Here is a 16,943-nt window from a genome sequence, read left to right as displayed (position 1 = left end):
ATGTTTGTGTTCCTTAGGCGAGGTTGTCATTTAGCATAGAATCAACCTGATGATTTCAATTTTAAATATAGTATTTAAGATTTAGATTTTTTTAATGTAACCGTATATATTAAACGAGAAGAATTAATTAAAGGTATACCTGTATTGTTTTACGTTTAATATAGATCAGCAAATTTGCTAATAGATTCTCAAAATTGCAAAGTAATCATACAAATGAAATCAATAAGAACCTTTTATGAAATGTTTTCAAATACAAATTGAAAGTCGAAACTTATCTAATTAAAAAAACAAAAATTTCCAACATACTTTCCGACCCTCTGGTGATTTTCCGCCTTCTTCTCAAAGTGAATGGGGCAGGTACAAGAATCTACTTTAAAATTCGTTAAAACGAAAACTTCGATTTTTTCCAATAACATTAAAGAGGTAGGTACTTGTCGACATCCCACTTTTTCCGTTTCTAATTACGCGAAAATCGTATCTTTCTTTACATTTCCGCGATTTTTAAAGTAATTGCCTGAGCAGAGTATTCATCCCGACCAAAAAGGAAAGTTTTCCAATACTTTTTCCCTATGTACTATATATACATAGTATAATATAGTATATTTAAAAAAAAATACCTACACATAGTATTTTTAATATAAAAATATATTTTTTTATCAAAATTAGATTCATTCATTCTTCAACCCTAAATAAATAAATTATTATAATGTTTGTATTTAACACTGAATATTATAAAATATTAAAATATTAAATACTTTATTATTTTATATAGGGTAAATATTATGGTTACATGTAAATTGTACGTAAAAAATTTTACTCTGGCACAGTTCACCGTGACCTTTCTTATCGGAAAGAGATGACCATATTATACTATACGGTCTCCAATTTTATTAGATTCGATACGAACTATAATTCAATTTTAAGCTGATTTTGTCAAAATTCATGAATTTAAGAATGAAAACTTAACCTAACCTAACAAATTATCCAATATATCAGCTATTTTCAAAATTTGTTTGCTGTTTCCTGTAAACCGACAAGAACAGTGTTTTATTTAGACATGAATTTTATGTCAGTGCTAAACGACCCAAAGAGGTTGAACGCTTTTTAATATACGGCCATATATTTTCGATACAACATTTCACGGTAAAGTGTGATACGGCGAATTGCACGTGTTCAAGTTTCCAGACAAAAAATATTATATAACGAATATACGTTTTTTATAGCTTTGAAATTAAGCACATTTTTTAAATTTATTATATCTGTTCATCTATCTATATGGTAATATGTTATAATATATTTAAATGTGTATGTAATATGACGTTGGAAAACTGTCCGCCTTTTGTCACGGCCCAAATGTGTGCTGATTCACCAATATTTTTCACTACATTTCCATATTTTCCACATACTACGAAAATATCTTTACTATTCATTAAAAAGAGTCCAATGATTTAATATACATTATAATATGTTAAATCAAAAAAGAATCATAATATAAGTCTACATTGATTGGAGGCTGTGCTAACTGTTTACAAGAAATGAGTATTAACCGATTACTGAACTTATTATCTCCATAATCTGACTCCAAACGTATATTAAAAAACATCACAGGAATTTTCCAGAGTCGGAATTGAACCCGAGACTAAATATAATGTTTGATACGTTCACGGTTGTTTGTTATCGTATTTATAACTTTCTGAGTTTTTACCGTGTGTATGTCTTGCTTCATTTCTCGACTTTTCGGGCTCGTTGCAGATGCCAATTTTTAAGAAATAAGGAGGTAGAAGTAAGTAAGTAAATATTATCGTCACCTTACTATTAAAACTTCGTAAGTCTGTTTGAGAAGAATATTGAGGGGAAGGAAATGTAATACAAACAATATTTTAAACACCTCTCTAATCGATGAATTTGCTAACACTGGGTGTGAAATACGAGGTTTTAATTCCATGTTTGAAACCACGAGACCTGCGAGTTTTTTAAATTTATCGATAGATGAACAGCATACTAGTTTGGCGAACCGAGGTTTTGATATGATTTAAAATGTTTTTTGTTTAAGCTTTGTCGAACAAACTTCATTTTTCCATAATATTTGACTTACGAGGTCTTAATAATAACGTAACGAAATGGTGAAAACCCAGAAAGTTAAAAATACGTGAAGTCGGGACCTTCGAAATTGTAAGCCGTTACCGTTCGGACATCCTGGGTGTATTAAGAAGAATTTTAATAAAAACGTTGATTTTTGCAACAATCTCTATTGCTTCTAAGATCATCTGTTATTTTATTGTTAAGAAAGGTAATGGATACTGTTTAAATGACTCAACAGATTAATACATTAAGTGGATAAATATTGTTAATTGATACCTAAGGGGGGACATGCTTGTCGAACGCCAAAATTGAGTTTTTATTGTATTTTCAAACCATGATCCTGGACACTCCTTAAACGTCGTAGATAATCTATTTATATAATTTTGAAGCCTTATTATCCTTTATAGTTATTTTACACATTTGATGACTGTATAAAGTATTTTTGTTACATAAAATAGTATTCTTTTAAACCTCTCGCTCTAATGTTTTAGAATATAGTCATATTTCGGTACATAACTGTGCAGTGGTGTTAAGATTTTTTACATTTATTAATTTTTAAACGCATTTATAAAACCATTAGCATAATTTATTACGAGATAATTTTTGTAAAATATTCACGATAAAAAATTATACTGATAATCTCTGTGATCCCAAATTTGACAAGAATTAGGCATTTTATTATTCAAAAAATCGGCAAGATTAACACATTTGAAGATGATTCTAAAGATATTTATTATAAGCTATGTCCTTGACCATTCAAGTGTGATAAACATCTTATGAATAATGATTGTTTTATAATAATTATTGACCTAAGAATAAGGTAGTGTTTTTTTGAAATACGCTATTTCTTTTGTCATTCCCCAGTAGTTAAGCTACAACATACGGCCGTAGCCATAAATTGACAAACTATAATTGAAGTAGGGAGTAAAATGATATTGACGCGCGTATTTGAACATGTACCGTTTAAAAAAAAATAAAAAAAAATTCGGTTAGGTACATGTTCAAACACGCGCGTCAATATCATTTTACTCCCTACTTCAATTATAGTTTGTCAATTTATGGCTACGGCCGTATGTTGTAGCTTAACCACTGGGGAATGACAAAAGAAATGGCGTATTTCAAAAAAACACTACCTTATTCTTAGGTCAATAATTATTATAAAACAATCATTATTCATAAGATGTTTATCACACTTGAATGGTCAAGGACATAGCTTATAATAAATATCTTTAGAATCATCTTCAAATGTGTTAATCTTGCCGATTTTTTGAATAATAAAATGCCTAATTCTTGTCAAATTTGGGATCACAGAGATTATCAATATAATTTTTTATCGTGAATATTTTACAAAAATTATCTCGTAATAAATTATGCTAATGGTTTTATAAATGCGTTTAAAAATTAATACATGTAAAAAATCTTAACACCACTGCACAGTTATGTACCGAAATATGACTATATTCTAAAACATTAGAGCGAGAGGTTTAAAAGAATACTATTTTATGTAACAAAAATACTTTATGCAGTCATCAAATGTTTAAAATAAGTATAAATGATAATAAGGCTTTAAAATTATATAAATAGATTATCTACAACGTTTAAGGAGTGTCCAGGATCATGGTTTGAAAATACAATAAAAACTCAATTTTGACCTTCGACGAGCATGTCCCCCCTTAATCAACACCACACGTCAAGACTCGTAGCAGTGGCGTCCTATAAATATTTACTATGGTTCTAAAAAGATTATTTTATAATATTCTATTATTATTACAATAACGATATGAAAAAAATATTTGAACCGCGCAGCAGATGACATTATAATATTTAAATATATTCCTTACGTGTATATATCAATATAACTAAAAAAATATATTAAACACGTTTTTCAATCAAATTATTCAAGAAATGTTTGAATGCATTTTTTTTTAAATTTAATGGGTGTCAATTCAAAAATAATGTTGTATAATGATAAGTATACGTAAATGCAGAAAACACAATATAAATATTCACTAGTGTTCACTGGTGATATAAAAAGTAATATTTTTTATATAAAGACTTGTTAAAATATAATTGAAAAACACATTTTTTTTGTTTGGTTTAAGGTTTACAAGATATAACAATTGGGCTTCAAGTTTTGAAATGTGTTGCAGAACAATTAAGATACTAACCGAATGTTTAATATAATAATTAATGATACAATGAAATTATTCCCAAGTCTATGAACCTACCTAATGACAGTCACCGCTGTATGGGTTCATACATCCGCAATCAAAGCTGTCATAATGGAAAGTCCTTTACCCGACTAAAAAGATTTTAGAGACTTCTACAATTAAAGCTATAAGTTTTCTTGATTCTGTTTCTGTACGTTTTTATCGTACGTGTATTAAAAAAATGTCATACCCATCTCTATTTGTTAGAATTAAGCCGGAAGTTGATTGTAAAGTCGTTTATTTTCATCTGTCGCTTTTTTGTATGTTTTACGACTAACTTCAAACATGATTTTTTATTAATTTTCATGACGATATGGAAATTTTATTTTGTTATTCGCTTTTTAATTTTTTTTAATTTGCAAAAAGAAACTATTCTATTTCAAATCTGAATATGGAGGTTAATGACCAAAAGTAACAGCCTCGATTAAAAGAATAACATTAAAGTATACGAGAAGCTATCACCAGAGTAACCGGAACTAAGAATATGAGGAAGTCTGAATACTCTGGTGACATCATAAACTGTGAAAAGTGAATGATGGTATGTCTTCTTACAGCATCCATCTGTACCACCATTGACAAGAAAGCCAGGAAAGCGACCAAGGTATAATAAAGGTAATGGAATAATTGGGCGCCAGAAGAATTGGGCGCCGCACTGTCAAATGAAATAAATATACGTGCGTTAGTTAAGATACTATACAGAAAGTAGATGAGGAATTTTAATCACTTTCTATCTACTACTTAGTAGTTTTAATTAAGTTTGCTCTTAACATAATTTTTTTCATTGCGGATTGAGAAGTAGGTATCATGCCTGAAGCTTTACATAAATAATTACAAGACAAAAAGAGCTTTTTATATACCACGTTTTTAAATTTTCTATTGAATCATATAAACTTGACAATTCTATGTATTAATAATTTAGGACAAAAAAGGCAATTGTCAACAAATCATTTTTTTTTTGCTATTTTGCAACAAACAAAAAATATAGAATACTGAAATATCATTTTGACATTTCATATTCATTTCCATAGTAACGCACGTATATATTATTAATTTAGTTGCTAGAACCCCCTTAGCAACCAACAATAATAACTTTCCATACAAAACAGAATTAACTGAAAATGAATTCGATTCTGGTTAAAAATAGCTAAAAGTATTAAAAAATGCATTGTCGTCGTGTTCTGATATATTCTAAAGTTTCAAATGTCTAGCTAGTCGGAAAGTTAGTTAAAAATCTTTAATCGTCCAATACAAATCTTGGACAAATAAGAAAAAAATTATTCCGGATACACAAGAAAAAATCTGTACCGGACAACCAAGAATACGAGCTAATAAAAACCTGGTAAAATAAAAAAACACTCTTCTTGTTGGAAATTAAACATATGCACATTTAAATCATTATTTACTTATGCATATTTAAATTCTCGCCAAGTTTAGTATTAAATAATCTAAAATATAAAAATCAATATATGTTTGTTTGTTTGTTCGTATTTTATGCGCTGCCATACCGTTCATCCGATTCCGAAAAAACTCTGTCTGTCCCGTATGCGTTCCGATACCATTCATTCGATTGCGATGAAACTTTGGTGAGTTGTTGTGTGCACACCCGCGAAGGTTTCTGAATTAGAAAAATCATCTTCTTTCTTTTCATTCTATCTTCCTTTATTCGTATGGTTCCTATACCATTCATCCGATTGTGACAAAACTTTCGTCAGTTGTTGTGCGCACACTAGCAAAGGTTTTTGAATTAGGAAAACCACCTTTTTCTTCTTCATTATATCTTCATTTATTCATATAATTCCTATACAATTCATCCGATTGCAATGAAACTTTCGTCAGTTGTTATGCCCACACTTGCAAAGGTTTCTGAATTAGTACAACCATATTCTTCTTTTTTATTCTATATTCTTCTATTCATATGCGTTCCTATTCCATTCATCCGATTGCAATAAAACTTTCGTCAGTAATTGTGATGGTTTTTGAATTACTACAACCATCTTCTTCTATTCGTATGCGTTCCGATACCATTCATCCGATTGAAATGAAGCTTTGGTGAGTTGTCGTGCGCACGCCTGCAAAGATTTCTGAATTAGAAAATCGTCTTCTTCTTTTATCCGTATGCGTTCCGATACCATTCATCCGATTGAAATGAAGCTTTGGTGAGTTGTCGTGCGCACGCCTGCAAAGATTTCTGAATTAGAAAATCGTCTTCTTCTTTTATTCGTATGCGTTCCTATACCATTCATCCGATTGCGATGAAACTTTTGTCAGTTGTTGTGCGCACACCTGCGAAGGTTTCTAAATTAGTATTATGTAAAATACAAAGTTTGTTTGTTCCATCTAATTTTTGAGTTTTTTACTACATATTAACAACATTTGCATATTTTGAATTCGATTTTAATTTGGTGTTCTCCTGTTTGACCTTTACTCCTATTAGAATTACTTTCATATTGTCATATTGTATTACACATATATTTTAATATTAAAAAGATAATTAAGTACTTATTATTTTTTTAAATATCTAAGATAAATGTATCCACGAAGCGACCCTGTGCAAAGCCAGGTACTTCAGCTTGTTGTATAATAAATAAATATATATAATAATATTAAATATATATTTTTAAAGTACCTAAATTTAATTAATAATTCACGAACGTATATTTATTTTAGAATTTCATTCGATTGCGTGGCGCCTAGTTGTCCCGGCGCCGAATCGCTATAAACCCTATACTTAGTAGAGTAAAGGCTAGGCATATTTCGGTCATTGATACATCAACATCGCATTTTCCTTAATTACGGTAACCTCGGTAAATATATTTTTTAATAAGTATGGTTTTTTTTCTTTTTCCCAGTAGGTTAAGTGCTTTTTTAAGATAAAAGAAATATAATAAATACGTGTAAAAACCAATTAAAATCAATCCATCCAACTACTTCAGTCGCTGTGCTGGAAGTTTTAATTGTGTAGGATAATGGAGATAATGTGTAACTACTTTACGATTGGACATAATTCACGTATGTTTAAGTAAGATGTAAAGACAAGTTTTGAAAATAGTTTTCTTTAGATAAAATAAACAACACGGTGCTGTTTGCATATTTTTTTAACCTTGTGAAAAAATTTACCGTAGAATTATTACTTCATTGCTTAGTTGAGAATAAAATTTTGTTCAAGTCAGTGCGAACATCTGTAAATTTATGACAATAGTATAAATGTATGGTAAAATAAAAACTATTGAATTTTATCCAAAAATCTCAAAAAGGTAAATATTAAAATTTATTTGATATGCATATTAGTGTAAAATAACTGTAAAAAATTAAACCGAAAATTTTATATTATAAATCGAAACCAAAAGATCCTTGTTATCTTATACACTAAAGGAAGTGTGCGTATCAATAACCAGTAATTTTTACAGTGGTGAATATTTGCATATTATTAGAAAGTATGTTTTACATAAATTTCTAATCAACTATTTTATTTAATTATGTGGAAAATAAAAGATAATGTAGGAAGTTAGGGAAGGTATTCATCCAGTAACCTTGACTCCGTTTGATGATGATTATGAATTTTACTATATTAATTATTATTATAAATTATTCAATACTGAATATACACAAGCTTCATAAGTGATAAGTGACTATTATTAATACTGTATAATTCTAAATATCCAAGAAAATAAACATATAAGAAAAAAATTTGGGCAAAATATACCAAGACTAAAAGTGAGAATTGAACCTCATACTCAGAGTAATACTATAAAGAGAGTGGATATTGTTCGGCAAAATTAAGCCGTATTTCTCGCATGTAACGCACAGTGGAACCTCAATTTTATTATTATCAACTTAACTATGAAACGTTATACCATCATGTTGCTTCTCAGTACGGCTACCAAATGTAAATACAACATAGTTAAACATATTTCATACTAAATTAACTTAAAATAATTACCACTAATTTTATATTTAACACAAATTTCACATTCAAATGATATTGACCTGCGACGTTTCCAGAAAATATTTAATTCAGTAGTAGATATTATGTCTTACTCTAACGCATATTGCGGAGATATACGCGTGCTGAATGCTTTCTCATTCTCAGTTATGGTTAGTTTTTGTTCAGGCCTTGACCTCACATCTTTCAAATGTCTACAAGACTGTTCTTGTTCCGCGAGTTATCAATCCGCATTTCTTATGTTTATAATATATACGTATTTTGAAGTATTTTCAAGACCATGTTTAATATTATGTAATTGTTAAAATTTACTGATTATTTACAGATGAAGCTGTCCAGTTTATTCTTAGTATTGCAATGTTTCCATTTCGTGTATGCGTATCGCATTTTGGCAGTAATTCCTTTCTCAGGAAAATCGCACTATCTAAATATGCAGCCGATAGTTCAGGAATTAGCCAACAGGGGGCATGATGTTACAATGATAACTGCATTCACAGAGAAAAATGCAAACTATCGACAAATTGTAGTGGAACGGCGGTTACTATGGGAGTTTCGTATGTAAATTTGACCTGTATTTATTCTCTTAAGCATATGACCTTGGTGTGCTGTGCGGAATAGAATTTAGCTGTTTTCGATAATTACTAGCATCCACGGTGTGTCAACTTTTTGAGCATAGCGACCAATCAACGAAAATATAATACTGCAGAAACCACGAGAAGCGACGTGGTCGGGGTGGCACCGTTCATTCGGTTTACAAATTAAAAAATATTACTTCTATGAAGGGTAATATATTTAAGGAAATTTGGAGTACCCCACTGCGGAAGCAGCAAGGTATGGTAAGGTAATCGGCGGGTGGCGAGCAGCGGCGTATTATTTCGGCAAATATAGGCATTACTAATGTATACGAGAAATGTGGGGGTGAAATAATAGATGTTGAACACATCCTCTGGGATCGCCCGCTTATGGAACTCGAACGAGCGGAGCTGTTTGCCAGGGTCCGTCCTTACACGGGCCTAATTGGTCATGGAGATCTGATAGCAACTGAGGCCAACTTTGCGGCATTCGAGAAATTTGCAGCATCGTATGGGGAGCGGGATAGTGCCGACTCTTCTGTAGACTCATCCATTTCAATTCGTGACACTCAGTATGCGAGTAAACAAAGCGCTCAACGTCAGCGGACAGCAGAACCAGTCCAAAAAACAAAAAAAAATCTTTCCTTACTTTCTACTTTACGCACTACGGTGCATGGTTGCAGCATCAGTCCCGTGCGGCTCCGTCTCGGGACGAAATGAGCACTTAAAATCACTTCTTTCAGACACGTTTAAAGCGTCATAGAAATCGGCTGTGCATATCCACGTCTGTGCATATATGACTGGTGGTGGTGGGAACTTTAACGTAGTTCTAAATGATAAATAGCGTCAAAAATGGTTATGACCTTTCTAATTTAAATTAATGAAATCACAGTACTAATGTGATGACAAGTACACTAAAACAACATTTTGGAGAGATCCTAATATCTACTAGGAATCAAGTTAAGTACCCACCTGTTGGTATCTTAATACTCTCTAAATGGCAGTCTTAGTTCTATAAAAACAAATACGTATGACTAACAAAGTTTAATATGCACTATCTATGGCAGATCTTAACAGCCTACCTCCACCATTCACTACTTGCATCTCGTCGCTGTGGCGAGCCGTCGCCGTGGGTGGTAGTCTTTACATATGTCATTACTAACATGATTTATAAGAGTTAATAACATTATACTTACATGTTTTTTTTTATTTTCAGTTGGGGATAAACCCGATATTTACTCATTTAGTTCAATGGGATTTAGAAAAATGATGGACTTTTTATGGGAAGCTGTTTACTTCACTACCGAATCAGTTTTGAATTCGACCCCAATGCAAGATTTCATTAAAAACGATAACTCTCACTTCGACCTCATATTCGCTGAAGTTTTATACATGGAAGCTTTTTACATGTTTTCATACAAATATAATGCTCCCATAGTAGGCTTTTGTCCAATGGGATATACCCAATACATAGGAGAGACCATGGGAAGCCCTGTAGTATTAAACTACATGGCGCATGAATACTTAACATTTGGATCACACATGACTTTTATGCAGAAGATTATTAATACCTATTCAACAGTATACGATTTAGTAATGAGACAAATTCATCCTCTACCTAAGCACCAGGCTTTGGCTGAAAAACATTTCAGCCATTTGCCCCAGCCGTTACCCAAGTTGGTGGAAATTGAAAGGAATATATCTGTTATATTGTTGAATACTCATTTTAGTACTGATGTAGTCAGACCTTTAGTACCCGGAATTGTTGAAGTAGGAGGTGTTCATATAATGAAGCCAAAAAAACTTCCAAAGGTAGGTTACAATCATTGATTTAAAAAAAAAACTTTTATACGTAGAAAAATTAATTTTTGATGGGAATATATTATACTAATAAAATAAAATATAGTATGCATGGACACAAGCCACAAATTTGACTTTGAGACCGTATATTGGAATAGAAAAAGGGATTTGTAAACGAGGCTATCGAAATATATAAGAATTAATGAATTAATAGGGAGAATGGGCTACTTTTAAAAATACTATAGATTCCAACACTTTCAGGGAAATCCTATATTTGATCTAATATCATTGGTACTCGTATCATTGACAAAGGACAATTTTTTTTTTAAATTTTAACAACGTTTGATCTCAGTTAAACAGATCCTTCGACATACTAAGAGCGGCGTTTGCATGTATACAAGTACCATGTTACTTCAGTGTATTATCTCTTGAGAATAACCTCTCCAACGAGCCTGATACACCGATGAAACAAGGAAGAAGAACACGTGGTAACAACCCAAAAGTCAATTACGATAACAAAAATAATCGTGAAAGTTTAAAAATTAAGTAACAATTGCTACAAATACTTCATACACCATTAATTTACCATATGGGAGTATCGATTTAATACCTCTTTTCTATGTCTTTGTTCTGCTACTTAATACTTTTCCATTCGGCAACGTCCGTAATCAATCGCCATTTTTTATATTTTTGGACAACGTTATCGAATATATTACATGCTTTTTTTCTTGACCTCCCGGGCGGATTCGTTACGAAAAATCGCACAGGCGTAATGAAAAATAAAGTCACAAAAGTAGCGCAGCCGCGAGAGACTCCAGTTGGCCACACACGGCGCTTTATATGTTTTTTTTAGTCATTTATACAGATTTACAAAAAAAAATCTATCTATTATTAAGTTTAATTCATTAAACAAACGGCTATTTCAGAAACTACAGAAATACTTGGATGAGGCGACAGATGGAGCAATTTATTTTAGTCTTGGTTCAAACCTTCAGAGCAAAGATATGCCCAAAGAGAAGATTGATGTATTTTTAAGAGTTTTTGGAAAACTCAAGCAGAGGATCCTATGGAAGTGGGAAGACGAAACCATGACGGGAAAACCAGATAATGTTCTCATCAGAAAATGGATGCCCCAAAATGATATATTAGGTGAGGAGTAATTTGATTTTTAATAATCGTATTACACTCATTAAAATTAAAATAAAATGCATGAATATCATATATATTTAATAAGAATGCGAAATTTAATGATAAATGGTCGTTATACTAAATATGATTTACTTTTTCTTATATTTGGTATAGATCCAATAAGGCAATTTTACACGTCAAGGTGAAAACCGCCGGTAACTCGTTAACGACCGCGCGTATTAAACATAACAAATAGTTTATATTAGGCGGTAGATATTAATTTTACCAGTCGCAGAAGAAGGTGTTTGGAAACTAGGCGAAGGTCAGAACGCATCGAGAGGCGTCATTCCCACTAGCGGGAGAACACGGAACAAAACTACACGAGGCGATACAGAATGGACGTATTCATTGCGTCATACGTGATCAGTATCAGTGGCTGTATTGTGCGCTTAATTAAAAGAATGTTCGACACTCAAATGAAGGAATATAATTATAGCAATAAAGAATTCAGAAGAATTTTTATCTAAAAATAATATTCCTGAAACGCAACCGACTTGTACACTATGGCCTTGTCCAGATGGCGTGATTTGGACTTTTACTCGTGCATATAAACTCGCGCGCATTCCACGTACATATAACCTCATTGAGCCGTTCACATATAATCGCCGCATGTCACTTTTTGCGCACGGTCGAGGTACAGATGAACTTATTGAGCTCTCAAATGCACTCAACGTGAATCGCAACAGATACGCGTCATCTGGACAAGCTCTTAGAGACCGACAAGTTTAACGTGAGGCTCTGCGCCATAACTGCTGCGTCTATTCACATAAGCTAGTAGGCCGTTTATATAGAATATAATGCGTTTTTGATCGTTTTTCATCCGCCGCGTTTTGACGGTCACGTTGTAGTTTCAAAATTTTAGCAGGTGAATCGCGGTGTTTTATCTGGCCGTGTAGAATGAGCCTTACTTATATTATCGTTTGGACATTTCAGATTATTGTGAAGTTGAATCTCAGTTATCTCTAATTTTTTCTGAGGTCTGCTGGAAGAAAGTGTATTTAATTTTGTTTCCGCTTATTTTCCATCTGAACACATCCAAAAATTCACGAATTTCATTATGCCTCCATTATTATAACTATTTTACAAAGTTTTTTTAAATTTTTTTAGCTCACCCCAACGTCAAAATATTTATTTCACATGGCGGTTTGCTGAGTACACTGGAAGCGGCTGCGAGAGGCGTCCCTGTTATTGGAATACCAATATATTCCGACCAGCATTTAAATATAGATAAAGTTGAATTCAAAGGGGTTGGAGTTAAATTAGCTTATGTGGATATCTCAGATCAATCATTAGGTGAGACCATAAGAAAAATATTAAATAACCCAACATACAGTGAGAAAGCTAAAGCATTATCTGTGCGATTCAATGACAGGCCGTTGTCTGCTTTGGATACTGCTGTGTATTGGATTGAATATGTCATTCGGCATAAGGGAGCTAGTTTTATGCGATCGCCACTTTTAGATTTGCCGCAAATTGAAAACTACGTATTCCAATTAGGATTTATAGCTTTGTTTATGTTTATTTTAATTTGTTTTGTTATATATTCATTTATTAAACTATTTTTAAAATGCATACCTAAACACAAATGTAGGTATTCCCAACAAATGTATGCTAATGGGAAGAAGAACAAATAATAATTGATATCTGTAATTTTTATTTTGTTTAGGTAAATTATTGGTATATAACATAGTATTTGTATATATAAGAAAATAAAACAATTTTATAACGATTCGTCGAAATATTTTAATGGCGTCCCATCAATAAAACTCAAATTACAAAGGCAGATTCTCAAGACGATCATCCGCCCCGATTTTCTTCCTGATTGTCATGGCGTCAACCCAACATGAACGAATCCGGTGAAAGATCTGTAGCAATCGTACCATTCAGCATTAAACGAGTGATATACTTTAACATGTATTTGTATGTTTTGATGACAAAACAAAACAATAGAGCGATAATATTAGTCAGCATTTCTTAAATCATAACTAAATCAGTAGGGTCTGTTATGATTGGTAATATATTTTGTAATATATGCACTGTATAAATTGGAAGTACAATCCAGGAATCCTCACTCAACTGATCGAGTCCGTCACAAGATACACTACTATTGTCATGAGTCCTTCACTCGACATAGTCAAAGTCATACCACTCTAATCAAGTCGTTCATTAATATAATCAATCATTTGATCACATCGATCTTAGCAGTACATCGTAACCCGCGATTATAATCTCACATTGTCATCTTTAGTATTGTATTTATTGTATCTATCATAGCCTGAACAAAAACGATGCATGAGTGCGAGTGAGAAAGTATTCGGCACCCTTATAATCTCTGCGACACGCGCTAGAGTAAGATAAAAGGTCTACATACGTGTGAGTTAGTTTCCAAAAGTATCGCCGTCAAATCATGGTGAATCGCTTCACGTAGCGTCGATAACCTGCAAGCTCGTGTTACTAAAATTGCTATTTTTTGTGTTAAACATAAAGTCAGTGGTAAATATTTTTAGTTAATTAAGTAGAAAAGATGGTTCTGTGTGTTGTATTAAAATATGGTAGCCGTACTGATAAGCAAGAAGATGGTATTACGTTTCATATGTAAGGGCTGTCACCACCTCGGACTTCGAGTCTTATACCTGGAGTACCTTTTATGGGTGTAGAGTGGCCTGAACACGCATTTTGCATCGTAGTCGAATAACTTGCACCGAGCCGCACACTTGATCACACAGAGTGACGTTTCTTTCCAGAAATAAGTCCCACGGCCCGTGTATTTGAGACTGAGGACACGGTTCATGGAAGACCAGGTGTGAATAAGTAAGAAAGTATGCGAGACGACGAATGCAATTGGGCTTCGACACTTAACCAGTATAAAAAGTGACCAACTTTCGCTAACAATAATGTATGAAACATGTCAGTAGAATGTATAGAAAAAAAACCGCCAATAAATTGTAATACCATGTATAAAGAATAAATGGAAAAAATAACTTGTATTGTGACTGAGAGGGAGAAATGTTAGATAGTGCAAGGAGAAGAAAAAGAGTTGTTAGAAAATAATTAAATAATGTTGAATATCTGCTGGCAACAATGCCATAATTTTGACCGTTGGAGATATTGCAACGTCGCCTTGAAAAAAAACCGTTGAAAGCGGAAGACAAGATGGCGGCAGTGTTCGGAAAACAGCCAAATAAGAAACGCACGAATCTTGTCCCCCGTAAAACAAATTATAAAAAAACGTAACAATTATAAAACATCCACTTAAATGTACCCTACCGTTTATAAAACAAATTCCGGTGTGTTAATTTGCCCACCCCAAATCCTAAAAACCATACTAAAGATAAAAGTGACAGTTTACTAATTACTAACCAAAAATTATGATACCCACCTTCAAAAAAAACTGAAACTGAGCTAGACCAGAAGTGTGGTGGTTTATCAGGGCGTAATGCTCAATTCATACTTACCACAAACTTACAGTAAAATTGGTAAATAGCCGAAATCTATCTGTTAACTATAGATTATAGAGATAAGGAATCCTTAACCATAGACTACTTTTGTTATGAACTCGCCCCCTCCTGTATTACGAGGGTGGGTCAATAATTCCTTAGAAAAAAGCATTAAAACAGTTTTTATTTTTGTATTTTTTTTTTATTTCTCAACATAATCTCCTTGGAGCTCAATACACTTGGTTAGACGTTTCTCAATTTTTTTTAAACCGTCAGAAAAATAAGTTTTCGGAAGGTCCTCAAAATAAGCATTTGTCCGATCGATGACTTCTTCATTTGAAAAAAAACGTTGTCCACTTAGCCATTTTTTTAAGTTTGGGAAAAGGAAAAAGTCACTGGGGGCTAAATCTGGCGAATACGGTGGGTGGTCGACCAATTCGAACTTCAATTCTTCAATTTTAGCCATTGATCGTAAACATGTGTGAACACGGGCATTGTCCTGATGAAAGAGGATTTTTTTCCTGTTTAAATGAGGCCGTTTTTCTTCAATTTTGTTTTTTAGCTGGTCCAATAAAGATGCATAATAATCCCCTGTTATTGTTTTTCCTTTTTCCAAATAGTCAACGAAAATATTTCCACGTGCATCCCAAAATACAGTAGCCATAACCTTACCAGCTGATTTTACGGTTTTCGCCTTCTTTGGACATGGTTCGCCTTTCGCAATCCACTGCTTTGACTGTTCTTTCGTCTCGGGAGTATAGTGGTGTATCCATGTTTCATCTACAGTCACAAAGCGACGAAAAAATTCATCCGGATTGCGTTGCATGAGCGACAACAGGGCTTTAGAGGCCACCACCCTATTGCGTTTATTGTCGACTGTGAGCAAACGCGGCACCCGTCTTGCAGAAATTTTTTTCATGCCCAATTTGTCATGTAAAATAGAAATGACGCTACTTTTTGAGATCCCTGTAACCTCAATTATCTCACTCAACTTTAATCTTCGGTCACTTAACACCATATCGTGGATTTTATTGATCATTTCTGGTGTAGTCACCTCTACAGGACGTCCTGAGCGTGGTTCATCCTTTGTTGATGTACGACCACGTTTAAATTCATTTAACCAGTTATAAATAGTTGCAAGTGAAGGAGCAGATATGCCGTGAACTAAATCCAACTCATTTTTTATTTCCTTTGCTGTTAACCCTTTTATATTAAAATGTTTAATAACAGCTCTAAACTCAATTTTCTCCATTTTCCATTTTTCCATTTTCCACAAGCAAATTTTTTTTTAAATGTACGAGAAACACACAACAACCCGACCAATCTGATTGAAATTTTGCAGCATACTGAATCGGTAGTGCCGCTGCATGAAAACAAACCGCTTACAGTACTAGTCGCGCCACCTGTCGGCTTTTCTAAGGACTTATTGACCCACCCTCGTACCAATTACCACTGACAGCTGCTGTCAAAATAAATGTACGTGTCTATAAATAGCCCATACACTCAAATTCATTTAACAATTGATCTCAATATGGGTATTAAACAATTATTAAATATCCGTGACATTTAATACGATATATTTCCTTTACTTTCGTTGATTCTGTACATGTCTTAATTTAGTAAAACCGATTATCGAATTGGAATGTCAGTTTCAATGAATTATGAATTAACTTTTCCTATTCGGATTTAGATATTTATGTAATTTTAAACA

The 16,943-nt window shown here is 32.8% G+C and overlaps 2 protein-coding genes across 2 annotated transcripts in view; one reads left to right on the top strand and one right to left on the bottom strand.

Annotated features, from left to right (window-relative positions):
• The window catches only part of LOC147073889 (uncharacterized), a 670,186-nt gene that overhangs the window by 218,618 nt on the left and 434,625 nt on the right, over window positions 1–16,943 (bottom strand). The window lies entirely within an intron of this gene.
• On the top strand, window positions 7,442–13,429 carry LOC147073905 (UDP-glycosyltransferase UGT5-like). Its single transcript, XM_085944643.1, has 5 exons — window positions 7,442–7,546; window positions 8,561–8,789; window positions 10,024–10,619; window positions 11,534–11,756; window positions 12,903–13,429. Exons 2-5 carry the CDS (start codon window positions 8,561–8,563, stop codon window positions 13,427–13,429), a joined length of 1,575 nt encoding a protein of 524 aa, XP_085800769.1. The 5' UTR covers window positions 7,442–7,546.

This window comes from Rhyacophila brunnea, unplaced genomic scaffold (genome assembly GCF_057557595.1).
Source record: "Rhyacophila brunnea isolate RB1 unplaced genomic scaffold, BYU_Rbru_1.0 scaffold_17, whole genome shotgun sequence".
In the NCBI taxonomy this organism is placed as follows: domain Eukaryota; kingdom Metazoa; phylum Arthropoda; class Insecta; order Trichoptera; family Rhyacophilidae; genus Rhyacophila; species Rhyacophila brunnea.
This window is presented reverse-complemented; position numbering and strand designations above follow the sequence as displayed.